The 25,276-nt window shown below is 42.8% G+C and overlaps 1 protein-coding gene across 2 annotated transcripts in view; it reads left to right on the top strand.

The window, feature by feature from the left end:
- Positions 1 to 25,276, top strand: part of CWC27 (CWC27 spliceosome associated cyclophilin) — a 303,935-nt gene that overhangs the window by 80,057 nt on the left and 198,602 nt on the right. For both annotated transcript variants that reach the window (XM_073680243.1, XM_073680242.1), the window contains one exon: positions 18,580 to 18,689. In XM_073680243.1, coding sequence (XP_073536344.1) covers positions 18,580 to 18,689 — 110 coding nt within the window. The remainder of the gene's footprint in view (positions 1 to 18,579; positions 18,690 to 25,276) is intronic.

Below are 25,276 nucleotides of genomic sequence, written 5' to 3'. Positions count from 1 at the left end.
CCTTCCCCCTCAGGTGACTGGTCACATGACTGTCTGTGACATAGCACAGGTCCTGCGCGCACAGAAGGTCTGTCTGATCACATGACTGTGACATCAGCAAGGTCCTGTCAGTATGTGTGTGTGTGTGTGTGCACGGGATGCATATATAAACCCTGCTTGATGGGAGACCAGGTGTGTTCTGTGAGAGAAGCGTAAGGCCTGTTCCCGTGTGTGTGGAACACCGACCGTGTGAGGCCTAGTGAGGCCGAGTGAAGCCTGGTGCCTGTAAGGTCGAGACTGGATCCTGTGTGGATGCTAGTGGCCTTGGAAGGCAGAGGTTTGTGGAAGAGTCCTGAAAGGCGCAGGCTGGATGTGAGTGAAGACATACCAGTAGCCTTCGAGGAACGACCGCTGGAGACCCCTACCTGGGAAGCCGCAAAGCCACAGTGGTGGCGGAGTAATGGACTGAGACAGCTAAACCCGGCAAAGGTAATACCCTGTGTTATATGGACATTGCTATGTTATTACCTTGCTGAAGGCTGTACCTGGAGCAAGTGGGCCGGTCTGCCACTTGGCTCGTGAACATTATATGTATATGTGTGTCGGCGTGCCACTGAGTTGGACCCGGTGAACTGTGGTTTATGAAGTGCAATAAACTGCAGCATTGTGAAATATCGGAATGACATCGCTGGTGTGCTTTGATTTACCCGGTGCAGCGAGTATCCCCCATTATGATGTCTAGTGCTGCCTTACAATAAATATATATATATACAGTGCTGGCCAAAAGTATTGGCACCCCTGCAATTCTGTCAGATAATACTCAGTTTCTTCCTGAAAATGATTGCAATCACAAATTCTTTGGTATTATTTTCTTCATTTAATTTGCTTGCAAGGAAAAAACACAAAAGAGAATGAAGCAAAAATGAAATCATTGATCATTTCACACAAAACTCCAAAAAAAGGGCCGGACAAAAGTATTGGCACCCTCAGCCTAATACTTGGTTGCACAACCATTAGTCATAATAACTGCGAACAACCGCTTCCGGTAACCATCAATGAGTTTCTTACAATGCTCTGCTGGAATTGTAGACCATTCTTCTTTGGCAAACTGCTCCAGGTCCCTGATATTTGAAGGCTGCCTTCTTCAAACTGCCATTTTGAGATCTCTCCACAGGTGTTCTATGGGATTCAGGTCTGGACTCATTGCTGGCCACCTTAGAAGTCTCCAGTGCTTTCTCTCAAACCATTTTATAGTGCTTTTGGGAGTATGTTTTGGGTCATTGTCCTGCTGGAAGACCCATGATCTCTGAGGGAGACCCAGCTTTCTCACACTGGGCCCTACATTATGCTGCAAAATTTGTTGGTAGTCTTCAGACTTCATAATGCCATGCACATGGTCAAGCAGTCCAGTGCCAGAGGCAGCAAAGCAACCCCAAAACATCAGGGAACCTCCGCCATGTTTGACTGTAGGGACCGTGTTCTTTTCTTTGAATGCCTCTTTTTTTTTTCCTTTACACTCTGTTGATGCTTTTTGCCAAAAAGCTCTACTTTTGTCTCATCTGACCAGAGAACATTCTTCCAAAACGTTTTAGGCTTTCTCAGGTAAGTTTTGGCAAACTCCAGCCTGGCTTTTTTATGTCTCGGGGTAAGAAGTGGGGTCTTCCTGGGTATCCTACCATACAGTCCCTTTTCATTCAGACGCCCACGGATAGTACGGGTTGACTCTGTTGTACCCTCGGACTGCAGGGCAGCTTGAACTTGTTTGGATGTTAGTCGAGGTTCTTTATCCACCATCCGCACAATCTTGCGTTGAAATCTCTCGTCAATTTTTCTTTTCCGTCCACATCTAGGGAGGTTAGCCACAGTGCCATGGGCTTTACACTTCTTAATGACACTGCGCACGGAAGACACAGGAACATTCAGGTCTTTGGAGATGGACTTGTAGCCTTGAGATTGCTCATGCTTCCTCACAATTTGGAGTCTCAAGTCCTCAGACAGTTCTTTGGTCTTCTTTCTTTTCTCCATGCTCAATGTGGTACACACAAGGACACAGGACAGAGGTTGAGTCAACTTTAATCCATGTTAACTGGCTGCAAGTGTGATTTACTTATTGCCAACACCTGTTAGGTGCCACAGGTAAGTTACAGGTGCTGTTAATTACACGAATTAGAGAAGCATCACACGATTTTTCAAACGGTGCCAATACTTTTGTCCACCCCCTTTTTTAGGTTTGGTGTGGAATTATATCCAATTTGGCTTTAGGACAATTCTTTTTGTGTTTTTTCATTGAAGACAAATTAAATGAAGATAATAATACCAAAGAATTTGTGATTGCAATCATTTTCAGGAAGAAACTGAGTATTATCTGACAGAATTGCAGGGGTGCCAATACTTTTGGCCAGCACTGTGTATATATATATATATATATATATATATATATATATATATATATATATATATATATATATATATGTATATACATAGTAATATGAAATGCACACTTATTTAAAAATAGTAGCATGAACTACTTTTATCTGCTGTGCATATAGAAAATGCCCATTGAAGTCTATATCTATAAAATACAATTGCATCTGTATATGATACATATGTCATCAGTATTTCATCTGTACGTCGCACTGACCTGCACACAGACGCAGTCATAGGTGCAAAGTGCGGACTTCAGTGCCCATAGCTAAGGCCGGATTCAGACGTCCATGAACAGACTGTGCTGCATGGCCTGGCCACAGAGCTACTGACCAGAGCTTCGCCACCTTTATATATTCTTATGAGGTTGACAAGTTTGGGGTCAGGAGTCCCGCGGCGAGTCTGTGCATCCTGGTCCAATGACTGTTTTACACAAAATGTCTAAATGAGGCTTAAAAGGGTTTTCCCTCGAAGAAGGTACATTTAAATCAATAGATCTTGGAATAATAATAAGTTCCATAATTGAATGTATTTAAAAATTAAATGTTCCTGTGCTGAGATAATCTTATAAATGTGCCCCTGCTGTGTACTGTGTAATGGCTGTGTCTGACCGTGCTGGAACATGGTCTGATCATACCACAGCTCCTGGGCAGGGGAGGAAGCAAAAGAAAAAAGTATACAGCTAGGACAGCACAGGAGCACAGCTGCTGCTTGCTTTGAGGTAAAACATTTCCTGCCTGTTTGAAAATAATTTTTCACCTCAAAGAAAAAATGTTTTACCTCTTAAAAAGAATCAGCTGCGATCCCATGTTTCCACTCCAAAGTGCACTTGGTGTAATATGTCTGAATAGAACATTTATCAAGAATCTTACTTAAAGTAGACCTTTTTACATATTAAAGGAGTTGTCCAGAACTTATTTAATGATATAATCTATCCTTTGGAAAGGTCATTGGTGTCGGACTCCTGGTAGCCTCATCGATCAGTTATGATCAGGTCTCACAGACCAGACATACATACACAGCGTACTGAGCAAGAATAGCCCAGCCGTATACATTGTATAGTAGCTGTTCTTGGGTACAGCAAAATGTCTCCTGTTGAAGTGAATAGAAGTTGAGCTGCAGCGCCCTAGTGTACGCCAGTGTGTAAAAAGCCATGGTGTTCCAGCTCTGTACACTGTATGCATTCATCCGAACAGCTGATCAGGGAGGATGTTGGATGTCAGACCCTACCTGATATCGATGACCTCTTCAAAAAATGGGTCATCACTATATTACCACTTTAAGTAGCTACAACCTTCTTTCCCCACAGGTCACAGTATAGTTCACCCCATTTTGTTACAGAAGTTCTGTAGGTTGATGCTCATTGCTTATGACATATTAGCTTCTCTACATCTAATTTTCCTGGAGTTTACAACCAAAATTTGCTTAAAAAGTCTATCTGTAAGGCAGGGATGTCAAACTCAAACACACAGAGGGTCAAAATGAAAAACTTGGACAAAGTCGCGGGCCAACCAGTATACAATAATGGGCCCCACATAATCCTACATACAGAATAATGGACCCCACATAGTCCTCCATATAGAATAATGGGCCCCACATAGTCCTCCATACAGAATAATGGGCCCCACATAGTCCTCCATACAGAATAATGGGCCCCACATAATCCTCCTTACAGAATAATGGCCCCACACAGTCCTCCATACAGAATAATGGGCCTCATATAATTCTCCATACATAATAATGGGCCCCACATAGTCCTCCATACAGAATAATGGGCCCCACATAGTCCTCCATACTGTATAATGGGCCCCACATAGTCCTCCATACAGAATAATGAGCCCCACATAGTCCTCCATACAGAATAATGAGCCCCACATAGTCCTCCTTACAGAATAATGGCCCCACACAGTCCTCCATACAGAATAATGGGCCTCATATAATTCTCCATACATAATAATGGGCCCCACATAGTCCTCCATACAGAATAATGGGCCCCACATAGTCCTCCATACAGAATGGGCCCCACATAGTCCTCCATTCAGTATAATGGCTCCACATAGTCCTCCATACAGAATAATGGGCCCCACATAGTCCTCCATACAGAATAATGGTCCCCACATAGTCCTCCATGCAGAATAATGGGCCCCACATAATCCTACATACAGAATAATGGACCCCACATAGTCCTCCATATAGAATAATGGGCCCCACATAGTCCTCCATACAGAATAATGGGCCCCACATAGTCCTCCATACAGAATAATGGGCCCCACATAATCCTCCTTACAGAATAATGGCCCCACACAGTCCTCCATACAGAATAATGGGCCTCATATAATTCTCCATACATAATAATGGGCCCCACATAGTCCTCCATACAGAATAATGGGCCCCACATAGTCCTCCATACTGTATAATGGGCCCCACATAGTCCTCCATACAGAATAATGAGCCCCACATAGTCCTCCATACAGAATAATGAGCCCCACATAGTCCTCCTTACAGAATAATGGCCCCACACAGTCCTCCATACAGAATAATGGGCCTCATATAATTCTCCATACATAATAATGGGCCCCACATAGTCCTCCATACAGAATAATGGGCCCCACATAGTCCTCCATACAGAATGGGCCCCACATAGTCCTCCATTCAGTATAATGGCTCCACATAGTCCTCCATACAGAATAATGGGCCCCACATAGTCCTCCATACAGAATAATGGTCCCCACATAGTCCTCCATGCAGAATAATGGGCCCCACATAGTCCTCCATACAGAATAATGGGCCCCACATAGTCCTCCATACAGAATAATGGGCCCCACATAGTCCTCCATGCAGAATAATGGGCCCCACATAGTCCTCCATACAGAATAATGGGCCCCACATAGTCCTCCATACAGAATAATGGGCCCCACATAGTCCTCCATACAGAATAATGGGCCCCACATAGTCCTCCATACAGAATAATGGGCCCTACATAGTCCTCCATACAGAAGAATGGGCCCCACATAGTCCTCCATACAGAAGAATGGGCCCCACATAGTCCTCCATACAGAAGAATGGGCCCCACATAGTCCTCCATACAGAAGAATGGGCCCCACATAGTCCTCCATACAGAATAATGGGCCCCACATAGTCCTCCATACAGAATAATGGGCCCCACCTAGTCCTCCATGCAGAATAATGGGCCCCACCTAGTCCTCCATGCAGAATAATGGGCCCCACATAGTCCTCCATGCAGAATAATGGGCCCCACATAGTCCTCCATACAGAATAATGGGCCCCACATAGTCCTCCATACAGAATAATGGGCCCCACATAGTCCTCCATACAGAATAATGGGCCCCACATAGTCCTCCATACAGAATAATGGGCCCCATATAGTCCCCCATACAGTATAATGGCCCCACATAGGGGTGGTGGTTCTGGTGTCGCGAGCCAAATATAATCACCCTGCGGGCCAGAGTTTGACACGTATGCTGGAAGGTATAAGAGGTTCCAGCCATAATTGGTGTCTGGTGGCTGGTGGCCTCTCGGACACAATGCTATCAAAGAAGAGGAGTAATTCGTAGCATCAGGATCACGAAAGTCCTATGATAACTTACACATTCCTCCGGCATCGTTATCCTCATGTGACCCAAGGTTTTGCTTGGTATGTCTACACATATGGTACATAAAAAGAAATGAATTTCATAAACCCCAGAAATACTTGAGCACATTTTTATAAGCGAGCTAAGATATTCCAGGCTGCATTGTCTTCTGTATAAAATCATGGAATTTTGTAATTACAAAGTGACTCCTGAAAAGATAAAAGTTCTTGTAATTACAGTGATGGGCGCAGCTTTGCTTTGTATTTTACTATTCGCATTAATAAAAATGGGTACAAGCAGACCCAAATCTTCAATTTGGTAAAAAAAAATAGAATGTTCAGTTATTACCTAGAAGAACACTTTGATGTAATAAATATATGTTGTAACGCATCCAATCTAATGCCAGCACGCCGCAGCATACTACTCTTCTTTTAAAGTAATAGTGTGACGTGGGAATTGAATTTTTAGGGGATCGCGAAAGCATCTTGATACCCTGAAATCTGACACCTGCATAACCACTAGGCGCTTTAATAGTTATGGCCTTAGGAAAAGAGGTTGATAACCGAGCCAAGTCAAATTTAGCAATTTTCATATGTATATATTTTTTTTGTTACATTTTTCACAATGTTAGATTTATGTTCGCTATATATATATATATATATATATATATATATATATATATATATATATATATATATATATATATATATATATATATATATATTACTTTTTTTTGTATTTTACTAAGAGATCGGTGGTGTTATCTGTGAATAATAGTATAAGTATCTAAAGCAAAAAAGACTATAATTCTATGTAGCTATAAGAGTGTGTTCACATGTTGCGTAATTGCAACGTTTTGTTCTGCACCAAAAAACAAGAGGCTGGCAGGAACAATCCACTTAAATATGCACGAATAAGTGCAGAAAATATGCAACACATCAGCAATCCCCACTGCTCCTTGGCTGACGCTTCCCTGATCCCCCATGATCTCTATTCTTCTTGATCGGGCGATATGGTGTTGACGTGTTACCACTGCAGACAATCATTGGCCACAATGTTGACGTCAATGGTATTAAAACATCACCACTAACAGGCAGTGATTGGCTGCAGTGGTCGAATCTCATAGTTTGTCATCTCTGGACCTAGAAAAATCAACACCAGCTGGGGACTAGGGAAGCATCTGAATGAAAGCTGTAGAGGATTTTTTTTTTATCGTATAGCATAAGAAGTTGCTTTTGTACAAGTCTCGGAGACTATACAACCCTATAAAAAGCCATTTCCAAGTGATTTTAATTCTCCTTTATGGAGGAGAAACGTAGTTCTGCTAAGTCAATTAGTTGGTATCAATTCAAAAGAGAAATCTCTAAGGCTGGTTTCACATGTTGGACATTCATGGTATGAGTGTGGACCGGCTGCTGGTTTCCTGACCTGAACTTAACAGCCCTATGAGGCTGTATTGGGACCATGAATGATGGAGTTGTGAAACCGGGTAATGACTAAAGACTGACTTTTCTGGCAGTAAAAAGTCTGGGTGTAGCCCTAATCACACTGTTTTCGTAGGTGCTTGTTGCTTTTCACCGGCCATGCCGGCCATGGTGTACAAATGTAGCCATGAGGGCTACAAGAGAAGATTGAGGACAATTGTTATAACAATAACTACTGTTAACGACCAACTCTACATCTATGTCCAGCAGTAGCCACAAGAATTTTCATAGTAGCCGAATTCCCTGTGGTTGTCCAGTGTTTCCACTTTGGCCCGTTGAGGGTTTGAAGCCAACGATGATTTCCATAGTTATATTCCGGCACCATTCATGATTAAGTGCTCCATAGCCTATCAGGTCATTGGTTTGCAGTCTAAGGAAGAAAATAAGATGTGATATTATGTATAAAATCTAGATTTGCACGTATTCCTTACTCAAAGTATAAAGTATTATTAGAGCTGGAAAGATTTATTGGAAGCACGCGTTGTGTTCAGAAATGATATCAGACTATTTTATGTGGAAAACAGATTTGATGTCTTTTTAATGGTGAAACAAGGATAGAATTTGATGGTATATGTTACCGTATAGTCTGCTGAAGTTACTGCTTTATGTGCATAAAAGGAATTATGTAGGTAGATGAATGTCAGCGACGCCAAGGCATGTGCATGCAGCACAGTATGGCGGCTCCCTAGGTGTGAAGACTACTGCCTGTTCACTAGCATTGGCACAGCTTTACACTAGCTTTGGCATACATGGAGTAGAGCTGGAGCGAAGTCACTGGAAGGAATGAGAAAGGTTAAAGATAATTGCAATCACATGAACAGAAGTAATACAAATTTGTTCTATTAACTTCATTGCGTAAAAATAAATCCTTTTCTGTAAGGAAGACCTGACACTTGACATAAATATGTAATTGTTTTACCTGGTGTAAATGCCGCCGTTCTCCTGAATTTGGCATGTTTTTTGTTTTGTTCCTGCGCCTCTTCATTCCTGAGATATGGCCTTCTCTTCCCTGAATGTAAGTATAGCAATTTTAGCCAAGAGGGTGTTGTCCTCCACTCCTCTTTGGGTGTCTTCTTGAGGAACACGCTCAGTTGGCTACAAAGACTAGATTTATATACGGTTGGCTTTATATCTAGCCTGATGTGCTGCCTATCTATCAGCTTAGCTATGACTGGTATAGTACATTGCAATATGGGAGCATTGTAATGTAATTTTATTATTTTTATTATAGGGATCAAAAAATATAATGCTGAAGTCCTGTAGTACAGTGGGGAAAATAAGTATTTGATACACTGCCGATTTTGCAAGTTTTTCACCTACAAAGAATGGAGAGGTCTGTAGGTACACTTCACCTGTGAGAGACAGAATCTAAAAATAATAAACCGAAAATCACAATGTATGATTTCTAAATAATTAAATTGCATTTTATTGCATGAAATAAGTATTTGATCACCTACCAACCAGCAAGAATTCTGGCTTTCACAGACCTGTTAGTTTTTGTTTAAGAAGCCCTCCTACTCTGCACTCATTACCTGTATTAATTGCTCCTGTTGGAACTCATTACCTGTATGAAAACACCTGTCCAGACACTCAATCAATCACACTCCAACCTCTCCACCGTGGACAAGATCAAAAAGCTGTCTAAGGACACCAGGGACAAAATTGTAGACCTGCTCAAGGCTGGGATGGGCTACAGGACAATAGGCAAGTGGTTTGGTGAGAAGGCAACAACTGTTGGCATAATTATTAGAAAATGGAAGAAACACAAGATGACTGTCAATCTTCCTTGGTCTGGGGCTCAATACAAGATCTAGCAACGTGGGGTAAGGATGATTCTGAGAAACGTCAGGAATCAACCCAGAACTACACTGGAGGACCTGGTCAATGACCTGGGGATAGCTGGGACCAGAGTCTCAAACATTACCGTTGGTAACACACTACACCTTCATGAAGTAAAATACTGCAGGGCATGCAAGGTCTCCCTGCTCACGTCAGCACATGTCCAGGCCCGTTTGAAGTTCGCCAGTGACCATCTGGATGATCCAGAGGAGGCATGGGAGAAGGTCATGTGGTCAGATGAGACCAAAATAGAACTATTTGATATCAACTCCACTCACCGTGTTTAGAGGAAGAAGAAGCATGAGTACAACCCCAAAAACACCGTCCCAACCGTGAAGCATGGTGGGTGAAACATCATACTTTGGGGGTGCTTTTCTGCAAAGCAGACCGGACAGCTGCACTGTATTGAAGGGAGGATGGATGGGGTCATGTATCGTGAGACTTTGGCCAACAACCTCTTTTTCTCAGTAAGAGCATTGAAGATGGGTTTTGGCTGGGTCTTCCAGCATGACAATGACACGATATACACAGCCAGGGCAACTAAGGAGTGGCTCCGTAAGAAGCATTTCAAGGTCCTGGAGTGGCCTAGCCAGTCTACAGACCTCTACTCCATAGAAAATCTTTGGATGGAGCTGAAACTCCATAATGAGACAGCCCCAAAACCTGAAAGATCTGGAGAAGATCTGTATGGAGTAGGGGGCCAAAATCCCTGCCGCAGTGTGTGCAAACTTGATCAAGTACTACAGGAAACGTCTGACCCCTGTAATTGTGAACAAAGGTTTCTGTACCAAATATTACGTTTTGTTTTTCTATTGTAGAAAATACTTATTTCATGCAATAAAATGCAAATTAATTATGTAGAAATCATACAATGTGATTTTCTGGATTTTTCTTTTTAAATTCTGTCTCTCAGTTGAAGTGTACCTACGATAAAAATTACAGACCTCTCCATTCTTTTTTTGCAAAATCGTCAGTGTATCAAATACTTGTTTTCCCCACTGTAACTATTGCAGGAGAATAACCGATGAATTGTCTTGACAGCCAGGGGTTAAACAAATTGAAAAACCACGGGACAGATGTGAACAGAATCTTACAACGTAAACTTAATTTGAAAGGTCATCTCTGTCCAGGTCCAACTACTTGCGATAGAGCTGCAGAAACAACCTGAAGTGGCTGTGCTACATTGGTCCTTTACTTCCTTACAAATGAATGACTGCTCCCGGAGGCCCAGTTCCAATGGTCAAAGGTTGGCAGAGTTGGCTGCAATGGCAATAACCCTTTAAAGAGAACTTCATCTACTCTTTGCTGCCCTTTCTGATTTCAACCGTGTCTATTTTATGTATAGCTATGCTGTAGTTTGGCCAAACTTACATTTTATATGTTACTGTGGGTGCTATGATCCCAGAGTCCAGCAAATTCTTGAGCTGCGGACTTCCCTCACTCCCCGTCAATGATTGCCAGCTTTCTCTATATTATTACAGTGCATATGAAGAACTCTGTAACTTACTAGCAGGATGGTGGTGGAGTCTGCAACTTATGAATGTGCCAGACTTCTAGATTATTGTGCCATGTGCCAGTCTTCTAGCTCATAGCTCTTAAAAAGAGATTGTAGGGCTTTGTTTACATCAGGTTTTGAGCTTTTTGTCAGAGGAATACGTCAAGTGGACTCTGATGTATTTTTTTGATGGAACGCTACAGCACATTCCTCTATAACATACATATGTCTTCCTGTACTGCCCCCTTCCTTTCTCTTTAGCTGCCAGGACCCATAGCAGCAGAAGAAAAGAAGCAGGAAAGTGGCTGGCTCTGGTCCACCTGGGGCAGCCAAGTGGCTGAATCTGGTGTACTTTGAGTAGCCAAGTGGCTGGGGCTTTGTTCTACCTGGGGCAGCCAGTTGGTTGAATTTAGTTTACCTGGAGCAGCCAAGTGAGTAGCTCTGGTCCCCTTGGGGCGGCCAAGTGACTGGCTCTGGTCCCCTTGGGGCGGCCAAGTGACTGGCTCTGGTCCCCTTGGGGCGGCCAAGTGACTGGCTCTGGTCCCCTTGGGGCGGCCAAGTGACTGGCTCTGGTCCCCTTGGGGCGGCCAAGTGACTGGCTCTGGTCCCCTTGGGGCGGCCAAGTGACTGGCTCTGGTCCCCTTGGGGCGGCCAAGTGACTGGCTCTGGTCCCCTTGGGGCGGCCAAGTGGCCGGCTCTGGTCCCTCTAGGGCGGCCAAGTGACTGGCTCTGGTCCCCCTGGGGCGGCCAAGTGACTGGCTCTGGTCCCCCTGGGGCGGCCAAGTGACTGGCTCTGGTCCCCCTGGGGCGGCCAAGTGACTGGCTCTGGTCCCCCTGGGGCGGCCAAGTGACTGGCTCTGGTCCCCCTGGGGCGGCCAAGTGACTGGCTCTGGTCCCCCTGGGGCGGCCAAGTGACTGGCTCTGGTCCCCCTGGGGCGGCCAAGTGACTGGCTCTGGTCCCCCTGGGGCGGCCAAGTGACTGGCTCTGGTCCCCCTGGGGCGGCCAAGTGACTGGCTCTGGTCCCCTTGGGGCGGCCAAGTGACTGGCTCTGGTCCCCTTGGGGCGGCCAAGTGACTGGCTCTGGTCCCCTTGGGGCGGCCAAGTGACTGGCTCTGGTCCCCTTGGGGCGGCCAAGTGACTGGCTCTGGTCCCCTTGGGGCGGCCAAGTGACTGGCTCTGGTCCCCTTGGGGCGGCCAAGTGACTGGCTCTGGTCCCCTTGGGGCGGCCAAGTGACTGGCTCTGGTCCCCCTTGAGGCGGCCAAGTGACTGGCTCTGGTCCCCCTTGAGGCGGCCAAGTGACGGACTCTGGTCCCTCTGCTGCGGCCAAGTGGCCAGCTCTGGTCCTTCTAGGTTGGCCAAGTGGCCAGCTCTGGTCCTTCTGGGTTGGCCAGGTGGCTGGCTCTGGTCCCCCTGGGGCGGCCAAGTGGCCGGCTCTGGTCCCCACGCTTTCCATTACAGGAAATGATGAAAGGTATGGCAATACTTACCTGCCCTGCATATGTGAAAAAGATACCCTTTCGACATATCCATGGAGTCCATGTCTATGTTAAGAAGGCAGGGAGCTTTCCTAACACATATGCCAATTGTAATGTAAAAACCAAGTATGAGCCAGTGACTGCAGTGTCCGCTGCTAATACTGCTGTTATCTGTGGTGCAGTCACAATGAGCTGATTCTGCACTCCGGTGCTGGGGACACATTTTACATTGCTGTAATATTTTCAGAATTGAGCCTAAATGCAGCTGATTAAGCGTCGCGCAGCCTGAAAACTTTCTATAAACAGACTACAATGAAGAAATGTGCTGAGCAGCAGATGGCGAGTAACCAGGCTGGATTGTTTCTGACGGACGCCTCAAGTGTGCTGGGAAACGTGCCCATATATAACAGCGTACCTGTGTGACCAAGCCCCAACCGAACACATGGTAATGACAGCAACTATATTGTCACAGCGTTGTTGCCAAGTGTAGATAAGTGTGTTTACACAGTTTGTTAAATATTTCTTGGCATGGGGCTTTCAAGGTGAGGGTGCACTTATTTTCTTATTATTAAAAATACTCTATAGATATTCAGAAAAAAAGAATTGTCATCAGGACAAAAGTGACCAGTTTTTTTATTTTCATTTATTCCCTCTGCTCCCCTGAATATTGTTTTTTTTTTTTCTTTTTACATTTTTATATCCACCATACAGTTCCACAGATATGGACGTTTTCTATTAGTGCTTTTTTTTTTGTCTTTACCAAGGGGGCGTGGATTACAGTATTATCTGGGGGCGTGTCTTTAAATAGGCAATGAACACCACCGCCTTGGTAAAAATCATAAAAATTAACACTATATAAAAAGGCCTATATCTCTGTAACCGTATGGCAGATTTAAAAAAGACAAAAACAAAACAAAAAACCACTGAATAGTCAGTAGATAAGCGAGAATAAAGTAAGAACAAACTGTTCACTTTTGACCTGGTGACAGGTCTTCATAAAGCAGATCTGTCGCTACATTTCACAATACAAATTGCAATCATTATGTAGATATGACAGACCGGATGAGGCTGGTGTACTTACTTTACTCATCCATGTCAGAATGGCCATATAATAAACCTTTCTGAAAATTTCCCTACTTAATTTTATCCTAGCAGGATTCATAAAATGCCCAGTTTAATGTTCGTTTAATTTGGTACAGCCCTTCTTTCATTAATATATTTATAATGAAACTGGAGATAGAGTGCAGCACTTGGCTATCATCAACAGTCTTGTAGAGAAGGAATAGAGCAGAGGTGCGCATGCTCAAACTTTGCTCAATTCAGAATTCTTAAGATCACTGGGGGTTCCAGTCGTCAAACCCCCGGCAATATTATACTTTATTGGGAAAACACCTTTTAAAGGGAATCTGTCACCCCATGGGAGATATCAGACCTCTACTAAGGGCATACAGGGTATAGAAATGTAAATCTATACTTACCTGTATGGCCCATAGCAGAGGTTTGATTGTAGAGAAAAGTGTTTTTATCACCTCTGTTTTCCACAGCCTTGGCATCCCCCGGACACCAAGAAATCCCCGCCTAACTGTTTTATTCCGTGAAATCCCCGCCTATATGCTTAGTTACCATATTCCCCCCTCCCTGTGACGAGCACTGTGCTCCCTGACTTCCCAGGCATGCGCAAAGTACCACTCACATAGAGCTCACATAGAGCACGCTTTGTTTCCTCCCGGCCCCATCTGCCTGTGCTCTGCGCCGCAGGGTCCTATTGCGCAGGCGCCGGGGAGCCACTGTTACTGCCTGCGCAATAGAACCTTGTGGCGCAGTGCTCGGAGAGACGGGGCCGAGATGGTAACTAAGCAGAGAGGCGGGGATTTCTAGGGAATAATAAACAGTTAGGTGAGGATTTCTTGTCGTCCGGGGAATGCCAAGCCTGTGGAAAACAGAGGTGATAAAAACACTTTTCTCTGCAATCAGACCTCTACCACGGGCCATACAGGTATGTATAGATTTACTTTTCTATAGAGTTCTGATATCTCCCATGGGGGTGACATTCCTTTTAAGTGTATTTTCATATAAGGCAGGGATGGGGAACCTTTTCTCTGCCAAGGGCCATTTGGATATTTATACCATCCTTCGGGGGCCTTACTAAATTATCAACTTGAAATTTATCCTGCGATATTTAGTCAAACGTTTAATTAACTCACCCGTAATGGGGGCATATATGTCACAGGAGGAGCTGGGGTATAGAAATCACAGGAGGAGCTGGGGTATATAAATCACAGGAGGAGCTTGGGTATATACATCAAAGGAGGAGCTGGGGTATACAGTGGGTACCGAAAGTATTCAGACCCCTTAACATTTTCACTCTTTGTTTCATTGCAGCCATTTGGTAAATTCTAAAAAGTTCATTTTTTTTTATTAATGTACACTCTGCACCCCATCTTGACTGAAAACAGAAATGTAGAAATTTTTGCAAATTTATTAAAAAAGAAAAACTGCACATGGTCATAAGTATTCAGACCCTTTGCTCAGTATTGAGTAGAGGCACCCTTTTGAGCTAGTACAGCCATGAGTCTTCTTGGGAATGAGGCAGCAAGTTTTTCACACCTGAATTTGGGGATCCTTTGCCATTCTACCTTGCAGATCCTCTCCATTTCCGTCAGGTTGGATGGTGAACGTTGGTGGACAGCCATTTTCAGGTCTCTCCAGAGATGCTCAATTGGATTTAGGTCACGGCTCTGGCTGAGCCAGTCAAGAATGATCACAGAGTTGTTCTGAAGCCACTACTTTGTTATTTTAGCTATGTGCTTAGGGTCATTGTCTTGTTGGAAGGTGAACCTTCGGCCAAGTCTGAGGTCCAGAGCACTCTGGAAGAGGTTTTCATCCAGGATATCTCTGTACTTGGCCGCATTCATGTTTCCTTCAATTGCAACCAGTTGTCCTGTCTCTGCAGCTGAAAAACACCCCCATAGCATGATGCTGCCACCACCATGTTTCACTGTTGGGATTGTATTGGGCCGGTGATGAGTAGTGCCTGGTTTTCTCCACACATACCGCTTAGAATTATCACCAAAAAGTTCTATCTTCGTCTCATCAGACCAGAGGATCTTATTTCTCATAGTCTGTGAGTCCTTCATGTGTTTTTGAGCAAACTCTATGCGGGCTTTCATTTGTCTTGCACTGAGGAGAGGCTTCCGTCGGACCACTCTGCCATAAAGGCCCAACTGGTGGAGGGCTGCTGTGATAGTTGACTTTGTGGAACTTTCTCCCATCTCCCTACTGCATCTCTGGAGCTCAGCCACAGTGATCTTGGGGTTCTTCTTTACCTCTCTCACCAAGACTCTTCTCCCATGATTGCTCAGTTTGGCTGGACGGCCAGGTCTAGGAAGCCTTCTGGTGGTCCGAAACTTCTTCCATTTAAGGATTATGGAGGCCACTGTGCTCTTAGAAACCTTGAGTAATGCAGAAATTCTTTTGTAACATTGTCCAGACCTGTGCCTTGCCACAATTCTCTCTCTGAGCACCTTGGGCAGTTCCTTTGAGCTGATGATTCTCATTTGGTCTGACATGCACTGTGAGCTGTGAGGTCTTATATAGACAGGTGTGTGCCTTTCCAAATCAAGTCCTATCAGTTTAATTAAACACAGCTGGACTCCAATGAAGGAGTAGAAGCATCTAGGAGGATCACAAGGAAATGGACAGCATGTGACTTAAATGAGTGTCTGAGTATTTAGGACCATGTGATATTTCAGTTTTTCTTTTTTAAGAAATTTGCAAAAATTTCTACATTTGTTTTTTTTTTCAGTCAAGATGGGGTGCAGAGTGTAGTTTAATGAGAAAAAAATGAACTTTTTAGAATTTACCAAATGGCTACAATGAAACAAAGAGTGAAAATTTTAAAGGGGTCTGAATACTTTCAGTACCCACTGTATACCTCACAGGAGGAGCTGGGGTATATACATCACAGGAGGAGCTGGGTTATATACATCACAGGAGGGGCCTGAAAAAAGGACATTGTGGGCCATTGGTTCCCCACCCCTGATATAGGGCAATATTATGCTACTGATTTTGCATCCTAAGTGGAATTACACTAGCAGCAAAGGGGATAGGATATTACTAAATCTCATTCACATGCAGAATACACACATATATTGACCTGCGAGGAAGATTCCTATGTCTGAAGTTTGCCAATATGGCTTACCTATGTGGCAAAATATTCCTGCACAATTTGTAAGCATGCTACGCTACTTGGACGGACAGCCGAGTTAGCTCTGCAGCACATCAGTGCAGAGCGTAGCTGTCAGTCCGTGGCGGGCCATGCTTCCAGCTGCCTCTCTGAGCGTCACGTATGCATGACTGGAAGCCAGCGGCTTCCCAGAGGAATAAAGAATATTTTCTCCCAGGTGCCGCACTTTCTGTAACTCTGTTGACCTGCAGGTTAACCCTGTATCTTCAGGTTAATAGCATTATCCAATGTGACAGGTTCCCTTTAACAAATGCCTGCCTTTCCCTTGTGGTGTAGGGTGACCGTGCTGAGTTATTATTCCTGTAATGTTTTGAGTGGTCTTTTTTCTTTGACCACCTTACAGCTGTTGGATGTTTTCATTTTAGTTTTACAGCAGTCGTTAAACGAGCCTTTGTTTCTTCTGTTTTGCTCCTGTGATGTGGTGATAACAGTGGCAAATTACAATATTTAGATATTTCTCTTCCAGATCTTTTCTTGTTTTAAGATTTCTTAGAAATCGGATAGGATTCTTAAATCTTTCTTGGAAGTTCACCTAGTGGATATCCTGTTAAATGTTTGTTTGCTTTTCATTCTTTATAGCCATGTGCATACTGGGAAATACAAAGTGAAGCATTTTCAAAGCTTTAGGTGCTTAAGATTGAAGTGTCATCAGAAAGTAACCCATTGTTGAAATTAAGTTCTTAAGTGTATTTTTTATTTTTTTTTACATCATTTCTCAGTATGACTATGTATATAAATATTAGCAATTTTTTTAAGATTTGCTATGTCGCTTACACCATGTGCAGGGCATTGTAGTAGCTTTGGTATCCATGATTGTGACCACTCATATAGTGATAGTTAGCTGTTAGTGGTCATAACCATGGATACCTAAGCTACTGAAATGCCCTGCACATGGGGTAAGCGACATAGTGAATTTTAAAAACTATACTACGTTTCTAATTGGAGGTATTTGCTAATATTATTATTATTATTATTATTATTATTATTAAACCTATTATATATTGGGATAGGATCTTGGAGATGGGAATACTATTAGAGTTATACCTCCTGTTCTGTACAGATCACCTTTTTAGTAGTCCCCTCCTCATCCATATCTACATACAGATAAGATATGATCACACCATTGATCACACCAATAGTTGCTTGTCACAGCTCTCTCCCACCCCTTCTCTGCACAGTGACCTCTGCACAGATCACAGAGCATGCCTATAGCACACTCCTTAGTAGTCTATTCCTGTATGTTCCACGGGGATCCTGTAAAACAAAAACTCTTTTACATTGGTTGTCGCTTAAAGACAATTTTATTTAAAATGGAGGCAGGTCCAGAGATCAGCTGATTATTAAGGGATTGACCTCTCTGTCCTTGGCAATAAGCGGTTAGGGAATGTGGTCACCGCAGGAGAAAAGCAGCATCACATGGCAGCCATTAAAATAAATAACTGGTCCTGCTCTTACAAAGTGACTCAAAGGACCCCACCGCTGATGAGTTATATACCCTGAATCAGTATAATGCCAATGATATGCCTTAAAGAGTCCACCCCTTTAAGTTGTTTTTTTTTTCTCCTTTTACTGATGACTGTAATGTTTTCTGATTTGCAAGGATGAGTCTTCTTTTTCTTGGACGTTTAGTACTCAGAAGTTTGCCCACAAGATTTTTATACTTCTGATTAGAGTTAACGATTCGGACTGCCCTGGTCCTGAGTCCAGTCCAGTCCGCCTTCGCAGCTTCACCAGTATTCTCTTCTATTACCAGCATCCAGTAAGCGACTAGGGTCTTAGACGTTTTGGTACCAAGTAAACTCAACATGCCGGCCGATGATGACGGGCACTGAAGTGAAGACTGTGATAGTCCGACGCTCAGACTGATCATGGCAACGTAAATCGATTTGCTCATCTCTACCTCTGACCTAAATTTGAATTTATTTTTACGATGGTGACTGATAAAAAAGTCCTTCATTTCTTAATAAAGTGTTGCAGATTACTTTAATGCTTTTTGATTTCCTTCCCATTTTTTTATTTTATTTTTTCTATATTTCCTCTAGTGAAGAATTGCGTAAAGAAGCACGTCAGCTAAAACGAGAACTCAACGCAGCCAAAAGGAAAAGGGAAGACGAGGCAAAAGAATCTGAAAAGGAAAAAGAAGCAAAAGAGGGTAAACTACTTTTCTGTGTATGAATTTAAAGAGATTGGCTGCTACTTTTATTTTTTTTTAATTGATGGTGAGGGTGCTGAGTGTTGCACTCCAAACAATCACTATCCTAAGGTCATCAGTTACCAAAGTTTTCGGATGCTGCCAGAACACAACAGCTCTGGCAAAACTATGGTGACCGCACACATGTTAGTAGGCCCTGCACACAATCAGTAGCCCCTGCCCTTCTGTCTCTTTTTATGTAATCCCTGACAGACACAATGATGATAAAGATCAGAACTCCATGGGAACCATATCATCATTTTCAGGACTCCTTTAGTTGCAGATATAGGGTTAATCTGCAGGTAAATGGCATATAAATCCTTTGTTTGATCCTTTGATCGACATTCCAGTCTGCACAGATACGCCGCACACACACTGCAGAGCAGGCTGTCAATCAAAGCACCAAGGAGTTATTACAGCATGTGCACTGTTTAGTGACCAGTGACTGTAACCTCTCCCTGCACTGCCCCAATCACAGGAAGCAAGCGGCTAAAGGGTGAATAAAACTCCATTTTTTCCCAGCCGGCACTTTTCCAGTAATGTGGCTAACCAGGGTTTAAACGCTATTTAAATAACATAGAGTTCTTAATAACACTGTTTTTGCTAAAAAAAAAAAAAAAAAAGCATAAAAGCCATCCCACCATGGCAAGGTGACCCTATTAGGCATTTTGTGCAAGTGAGGGTGTGGCCTCCCCTCTTTGAGCAGGACATTACATTTAAAAAAATTCCCAAGGTTGAGGTGTCCAGAGTTCGGGACTCAGTGATTTGTCTTCCCTTATTTACACAGGTCGCTTCTGACACATGATAAGGTTTTAATATTAGACAGTGTAGGACCATCCCGAATAGGGTCACCTTTCCGTGGTGAGATGGCTTTTATGCTTTTTTTAATCAAAAGCGCTGTTTACTAAGTACCCTTTGTTATTTAAATGCCCTTTTGTTTTTTGGTTATTTAGTTACAGCAGGGTTTATACTCATTTTGGTTCTTGTAGGTTTTGTCTGTTTAATTGTTTAATGGCTAATGTGAACATGCGTCTATATGTTGCATGTATACCAACTGAAACTCCAGCTCAATTTGTTTGTTTTTTTTAAAAGCTATTTACCTGCAGATTAACCCTATATCTGCAGGTAAAAGCATTTCTCGAGGTGAGAGGTTCCCTTTAATGACATTGGTTGTATATTTAGGGTTGTTATTCTGCTGCAGAATAGATTTGTAGCCCATCAGATGTCTTCCAGATGATATTACATGATGGATAACTATATGCCTGTGCAAGTGTACCTTGAAGAATTGATGCTGTTATGAAGGCTAAGAGCAGTCACCCTGAATATTGATGTGATTTAGATTTCTCTTACTTATATTTTTTAAAGCATTCTTACTTTTCAGCATTTAAATGCAGTAAAAATATGATTTTTTTTATTTTCCATGTAGCTGTATGTCTGAAAAAATATTCTAAAATCTTGCAATTTTCTTTTTGGCCACTGAGCATCAAAATCAATATATACTGTATATATACACCTTCTACATACAAATATTACAAAGGATCCACTGTTCATAATAGGTGATGGTCACTGGTCTCCTTAATTTTTTTTTTTAATAATTCCTTTTACATCTTCTTTTTGGCACAAAAAAAACATGAATTTTTACTCAAGTTACGATCTCGCAAAAATGCCCTTTTTAAAATTTGGACCGACATTATGTATTTATTTCAAAGTGGGAGAGCTCATGACCAACATCGGGGGCGACAAATATAATTTCAGCAAGAAAATTGCCATTGAATATATAGTACATCTATACCAGCGCCGGTCTTGATTCAGAGGGAAATTTGTCAAGTCGTTCTGATGGTATTTGTGGTGCATGTAGCTGCTGTAAAGCAGACCTCTAAATGCTATTAATGGAAGATGAAGCAATATGGCCATCCTCATATTCCTGAACACAAAAAAAGAGTAAAAAAAATTCTGTAATTAGGAAAACGAAAACAGTTGAAATTTTTTTTTTAAATTTAATTAAAAAAAAAAAATAAATAAAAATATAGGTAATTGCTGCCTGGAAATCATCAAATGTGGTGTGAACATTAGTGTTGAGCGAGTATGTTCTGTCCGAGTATGCTCGGGCCGAGCTCCGAGTATTTATAGCTGCTCGGTGATATGTTTGAATCGCTCCGTGTGCATGATTTGCAACTGTTTGACAGCTTTATTACATGTGAGGAATGTGTAAGAAACAGGCATTCCTCACATGTAATGAAACTGTCAAACAGTTGCAAATCATGCACACGGGAGCGATTCAAACACATCACCGCGCAGCTGTAAATACTCGGAGCTCGGCCCGAGCATACTCGGCGAAAGGGTTAACAGAACATACTCGCTCAACACTAATGAACATGGCCTGGAACACTTTATATGCAGATGGGAAAAGCAATTTAAAAACATTGTTTTTAAGCTTGAAATTTACATTGGTGCATAGGCATTTTAAAACCTCAAGACAGGTGGACATTAAAGTGTCTGTTTTACCAGTCGTCCTCACCAGGAAAGTTGTAGCCAGCCATAGTTTTTTAGCCGAGTATGTTCTGTGCCTTTTGTCTTATGAATTCATTTGTAATCTTGCCTGAAGAAGGAGCCTCTGTGCTCTGAAAGCTTGCATATATATATATATATATATATATATATATATATATATATATATATATATATATATATATATATATATATACAGTACAGACCAAAAGTTTGGACACACCTTCTCATTTAAAGATATTTCTGTATTTTCATGACTATATAAATTGCACATTCACACTGAAGGCATCAAAACTATGAATTAACACATGTGGATTATATACTTAACAAAAAAGTCTGAAACAACTGAAAATATGTCTTATATTCTAGGTTCTTCAAAGTAGCCACCTTTTGCTTTGATGACTGCTTTGCACACTCTTGGCATTCTCTTGATGAGCTTCAAGAGGTAGTCACCGGAAATGGTCTTCCAACAATCTTGAAGGAGTTCCCAGAGATGCTTAGCACTTGTTGGCCCTTTTGCCTTCACTCTGCAGTCCAGCTCACCCCAAACCATCTCGATTGGGTTCAGGTCTGGTGACTGTGGGAGCCAGGTCATCTGGCGTAGCACCCCATCACTCTCCTTCTTGGTCAAATAGCCCTTACACAGCCTGGAGGTGTGTTTGGGGTCATTGTCCTATTGAAAAATAAATGATGGTCCAACTAAACGCAAACCGGATGGAATAGCATGGCGCTGCAAGATGCTGTGGTAGCCATGCAGGTTCAGTATGCCTACAATTTTGAATAAATCCCCAACAGTGTCACCAGAAAAGCACCCCCACACCATCACACCTCCTCCTCCATGCTTCACGGTGGGAACCAGGCATGTAGATTCCATTCATTCACCTTTTCTGCGTCGCACAAAGACACGGTGGTTGGAACCAAAGATCTCAAATTTGCACTTATCAGACCAAAGCACAGATTTCCACTGGTCTAATGTCCATTCCTTGTGTTCTTTAGCCCAAACAAATCTCTTCTGCTTGTTGCTTGTCCTTAGCAGTGGTTTCCTAGCAGCTATTTTACCATGAAGGCCTGCTGCACAAAGTCTCCTCTTAACAGTTGTTGAAGAGATGTGCCTGCTGCTAGAACTCTGTGTGGCATTGACCTGGTCTCTAATCTGAGCTGCTGTTAACCTGCAATTTCTGAGGCTGGTGACTCGGATAAACTTATCCTCAGAAGCAGAGGTGACTCTTGGTCTTCCTTTCCTGGGGCGGTTATCATGTGAGCCAGTTTCTTTGCAGCGCTTGATGGTTTTTGCAACTGCAGTTGGGGACACTTTCAAAGTTTTCCCAATTTTTCACACTGACTTACCTTCATTTCTTAAAGTAATGATGGCCACTCGTTTTTCTTTACTTAGCTGCTTTTTTCTTGCCATTATACAAATTCTAACAGTCTATTCAGTAGGACTATCAGCTGTGTATCCACCAGACTTCTGCACAACACTACTGATGGTCCCAACCCCATTTATAAGGCAAGAAACCCCACTTATTAAACCTGACAGGGCACACCTGTGAAGTGAAAACCATTTCCAGTGACTACCTCTTGAAGTTCATCAAGAGAATGCCAAGAGTATGCAAAGCAGTCATCAAAGCAAAAGGTGGCTACTTTGAAGAACCTAGAATATAAGACATATTTTCAGTTGTTTCACACTTTTTTGTTAACTATATAATTCCACATGTGTTAATTCATAGTTTTGATGCCTTCAGTGTGAATGTACAATTTTCAAAGTCATGAAAAAACAGAAAAATCTTTAAATGAGAAGGTGTGTCCAAACTTTTGGTCTGTACTGTATATATATATATATATATATATATATATATATATATATATATATATTTTATATTTTCTGGTTAGCCAATAAAGCTATCACCCCAAGAATACTTTTGTCTTTTTTGGTATAGATCATTTACATACATCAGTATTTGAAAGCCAAAACCAGGAGTGGGTGAAAAATGCAGAAGTGGTGACGTGTTTCTACTGTCCACATGTTTACACTGTACCTCTGTGTCTGCCTTTGTTCATGAATGGATACAATGGCATTCATTTTTATTTATGGCATTATTTTCTTTCCTGCTGTATCTATCCCATCTGCATCTGACCTGTAACATTAGGTTACTTGTATTTCTGCTAATAATAACTCCCTGGAATTTCATGCTATTTTTGTTTTGTCAGAAGAATAATATTTTCAGATTGGATATTTAGTCCTGAATACTTGGCCTTAACGTTTTGTTTTGTAACAGAGTAAATAGTGAGGATTATATATAACTTGCACTAAAAATTCTTTTATAACACCTGGTTTTAATGTGAAAACAAATGCAAATAAGTTAAAGTGGTTGTGTCCGCAAAGCATTGTTGGCAAATTACTGGTCCACTGTATGGACAAAATCATTGGCACACATGTATAATCATTGAATTCAGGGTTGTCATTCAGTCCCATTGTCCCCAGTCTATAACATCCGGCCCCCCGCCGTGCCGTACTGCCTAACGGAAGAGCCTAAAGCCCCCGTCTCACATAGCGAGATCGCTGCTGTGTCACGGTTTTGGTGACGCAACAGCTACCTCACCAGCGATGTCGCTATGTGTGACACTTTGCAGCGATCAGGCCCCTGCTGTGAGGTCGCTGATCGCTGCAAAGTGTCCTGGACCATTTTTTGGTCGTTGCTCTCCCGCTGGTCAGCACACATCGCTGTGTGTGACCAGCGGGAGCAGCGATCAGGCTGGTAACTATGTTAAACATCGGGTTACTAGGGGCACACGCGCACCTAATAACCCACTGTTTATCATGGTTACCAGCCTGCTCCTGCTTCAGCAGGCTGGTAACCAGGAGCAGGACATCGTGGAAAGATTCTTTCCATGATGTCGCTGCTCCCCTGATCGTTGGTGAGCCTGCCTGTTTGACAGCTCACCAGCGACCACATAGCGGCGCAGCAACGATCCCTGACAGGTCCTATCGTTGTCAGGATCGTTGCAGCGTCGCTAAGTGTGACGGGGCCTTAAGGCTATGTGCCCACGTAGCAGATTTGATGCAGAGCGTTTTTGCCTCTCTCTGGCTGAAAAAAACGCATGCAGATTTACATGCGTTTTTTCTGCCAGAGAGAAGTGTTTTTCAGCGTTTTCGCATGCGTTTTTTCAAGCAGTTTTCCAAGCGATTTTGAGCATCACTTGGAAAAGTGCTTGACAAGTTGGTCACACAATATAAACCCATGCAATCGCCATGGATTTATAATGTGTGAACAACTGATGCTTTAAATGCAGCATCTATAGTAAAAAAAAAAGAGAATTAAAACGTTACAAATAAAAAAAATAGCTGTATATTCACCTCTCCGGCGGCCCCCGGTCTGCTCCCTGCGGTGTCCTCTCTGTTGTCCCGCAGTGTACTGTCAGGACCTGCGGTGACGTCATTTAGTCAGCTGATGGTCACACGACCATCACCTGACCGCCGACGGTCCAGGTTTTTTTTTGTTTTTTTTTTAACTTTATTTCTTTTTTTCACCGCGTGGTAGCCGGGATGAAGAGGAGTTGTAGTCTCCTCTTCATCCTGGGTACCACACGCACCGCAATTACGCTGCAAATTCGCGGCCATTGAATTTAATTGAAACGCAGCAAATCCACATATACCTGCAGGTTTGCTGCGTTTCAATGTTCCTCAATGGCCGCGAATTTGCAGCGTAATCGCGGTAGAAATGGTCATGCTGCGTTTTGCAACGCAATGCGAATTCGGCATGCTAATTAGCGCATCATGTGCACAGCACATCCGAATTCACATTGCCTTGCATGGCAGACGGTTTTACAAGCGTTTTTGCAGCCGTAAAAACGCCGCAAAAACGCTACGTGGGCACTTAACCTAACACTTGTGACAGAGTGGCTCATGGTAAAGATCTCACCGATACCAGCGTGGTCCTTTAATAGGATGGCATCAGTGTAACAAGTCAGTTCATGACATTTCTTCCCTCTGAAATATTCTATGATCAATTTCAAGTGCTAATATTGAAAAGTGCTAGCTT

This window comes from Phyllobates terribilis, unplaced genomic scaffold (genome assembly GCF_046119375.1).
Source record: "Phyllobates terribilis strain yellow unplaced genomic scaffold, ASM4611937v1 Scaffold_1__5_contigs__length_1240528914, whole genome shotgun sequence".
Classification (NCBI taxonomy): Eukaryota; Metazoa; Chordata; class Amphibia; order Anura; family Dendrobatidae; genus Phyllobates; species Phyllobates terribilis.
The sequence above is the reverse complement of the archived record's forward strand: the minus strand, read 5'-3'. Positions and strand labels throughout refer to the sequence as shown.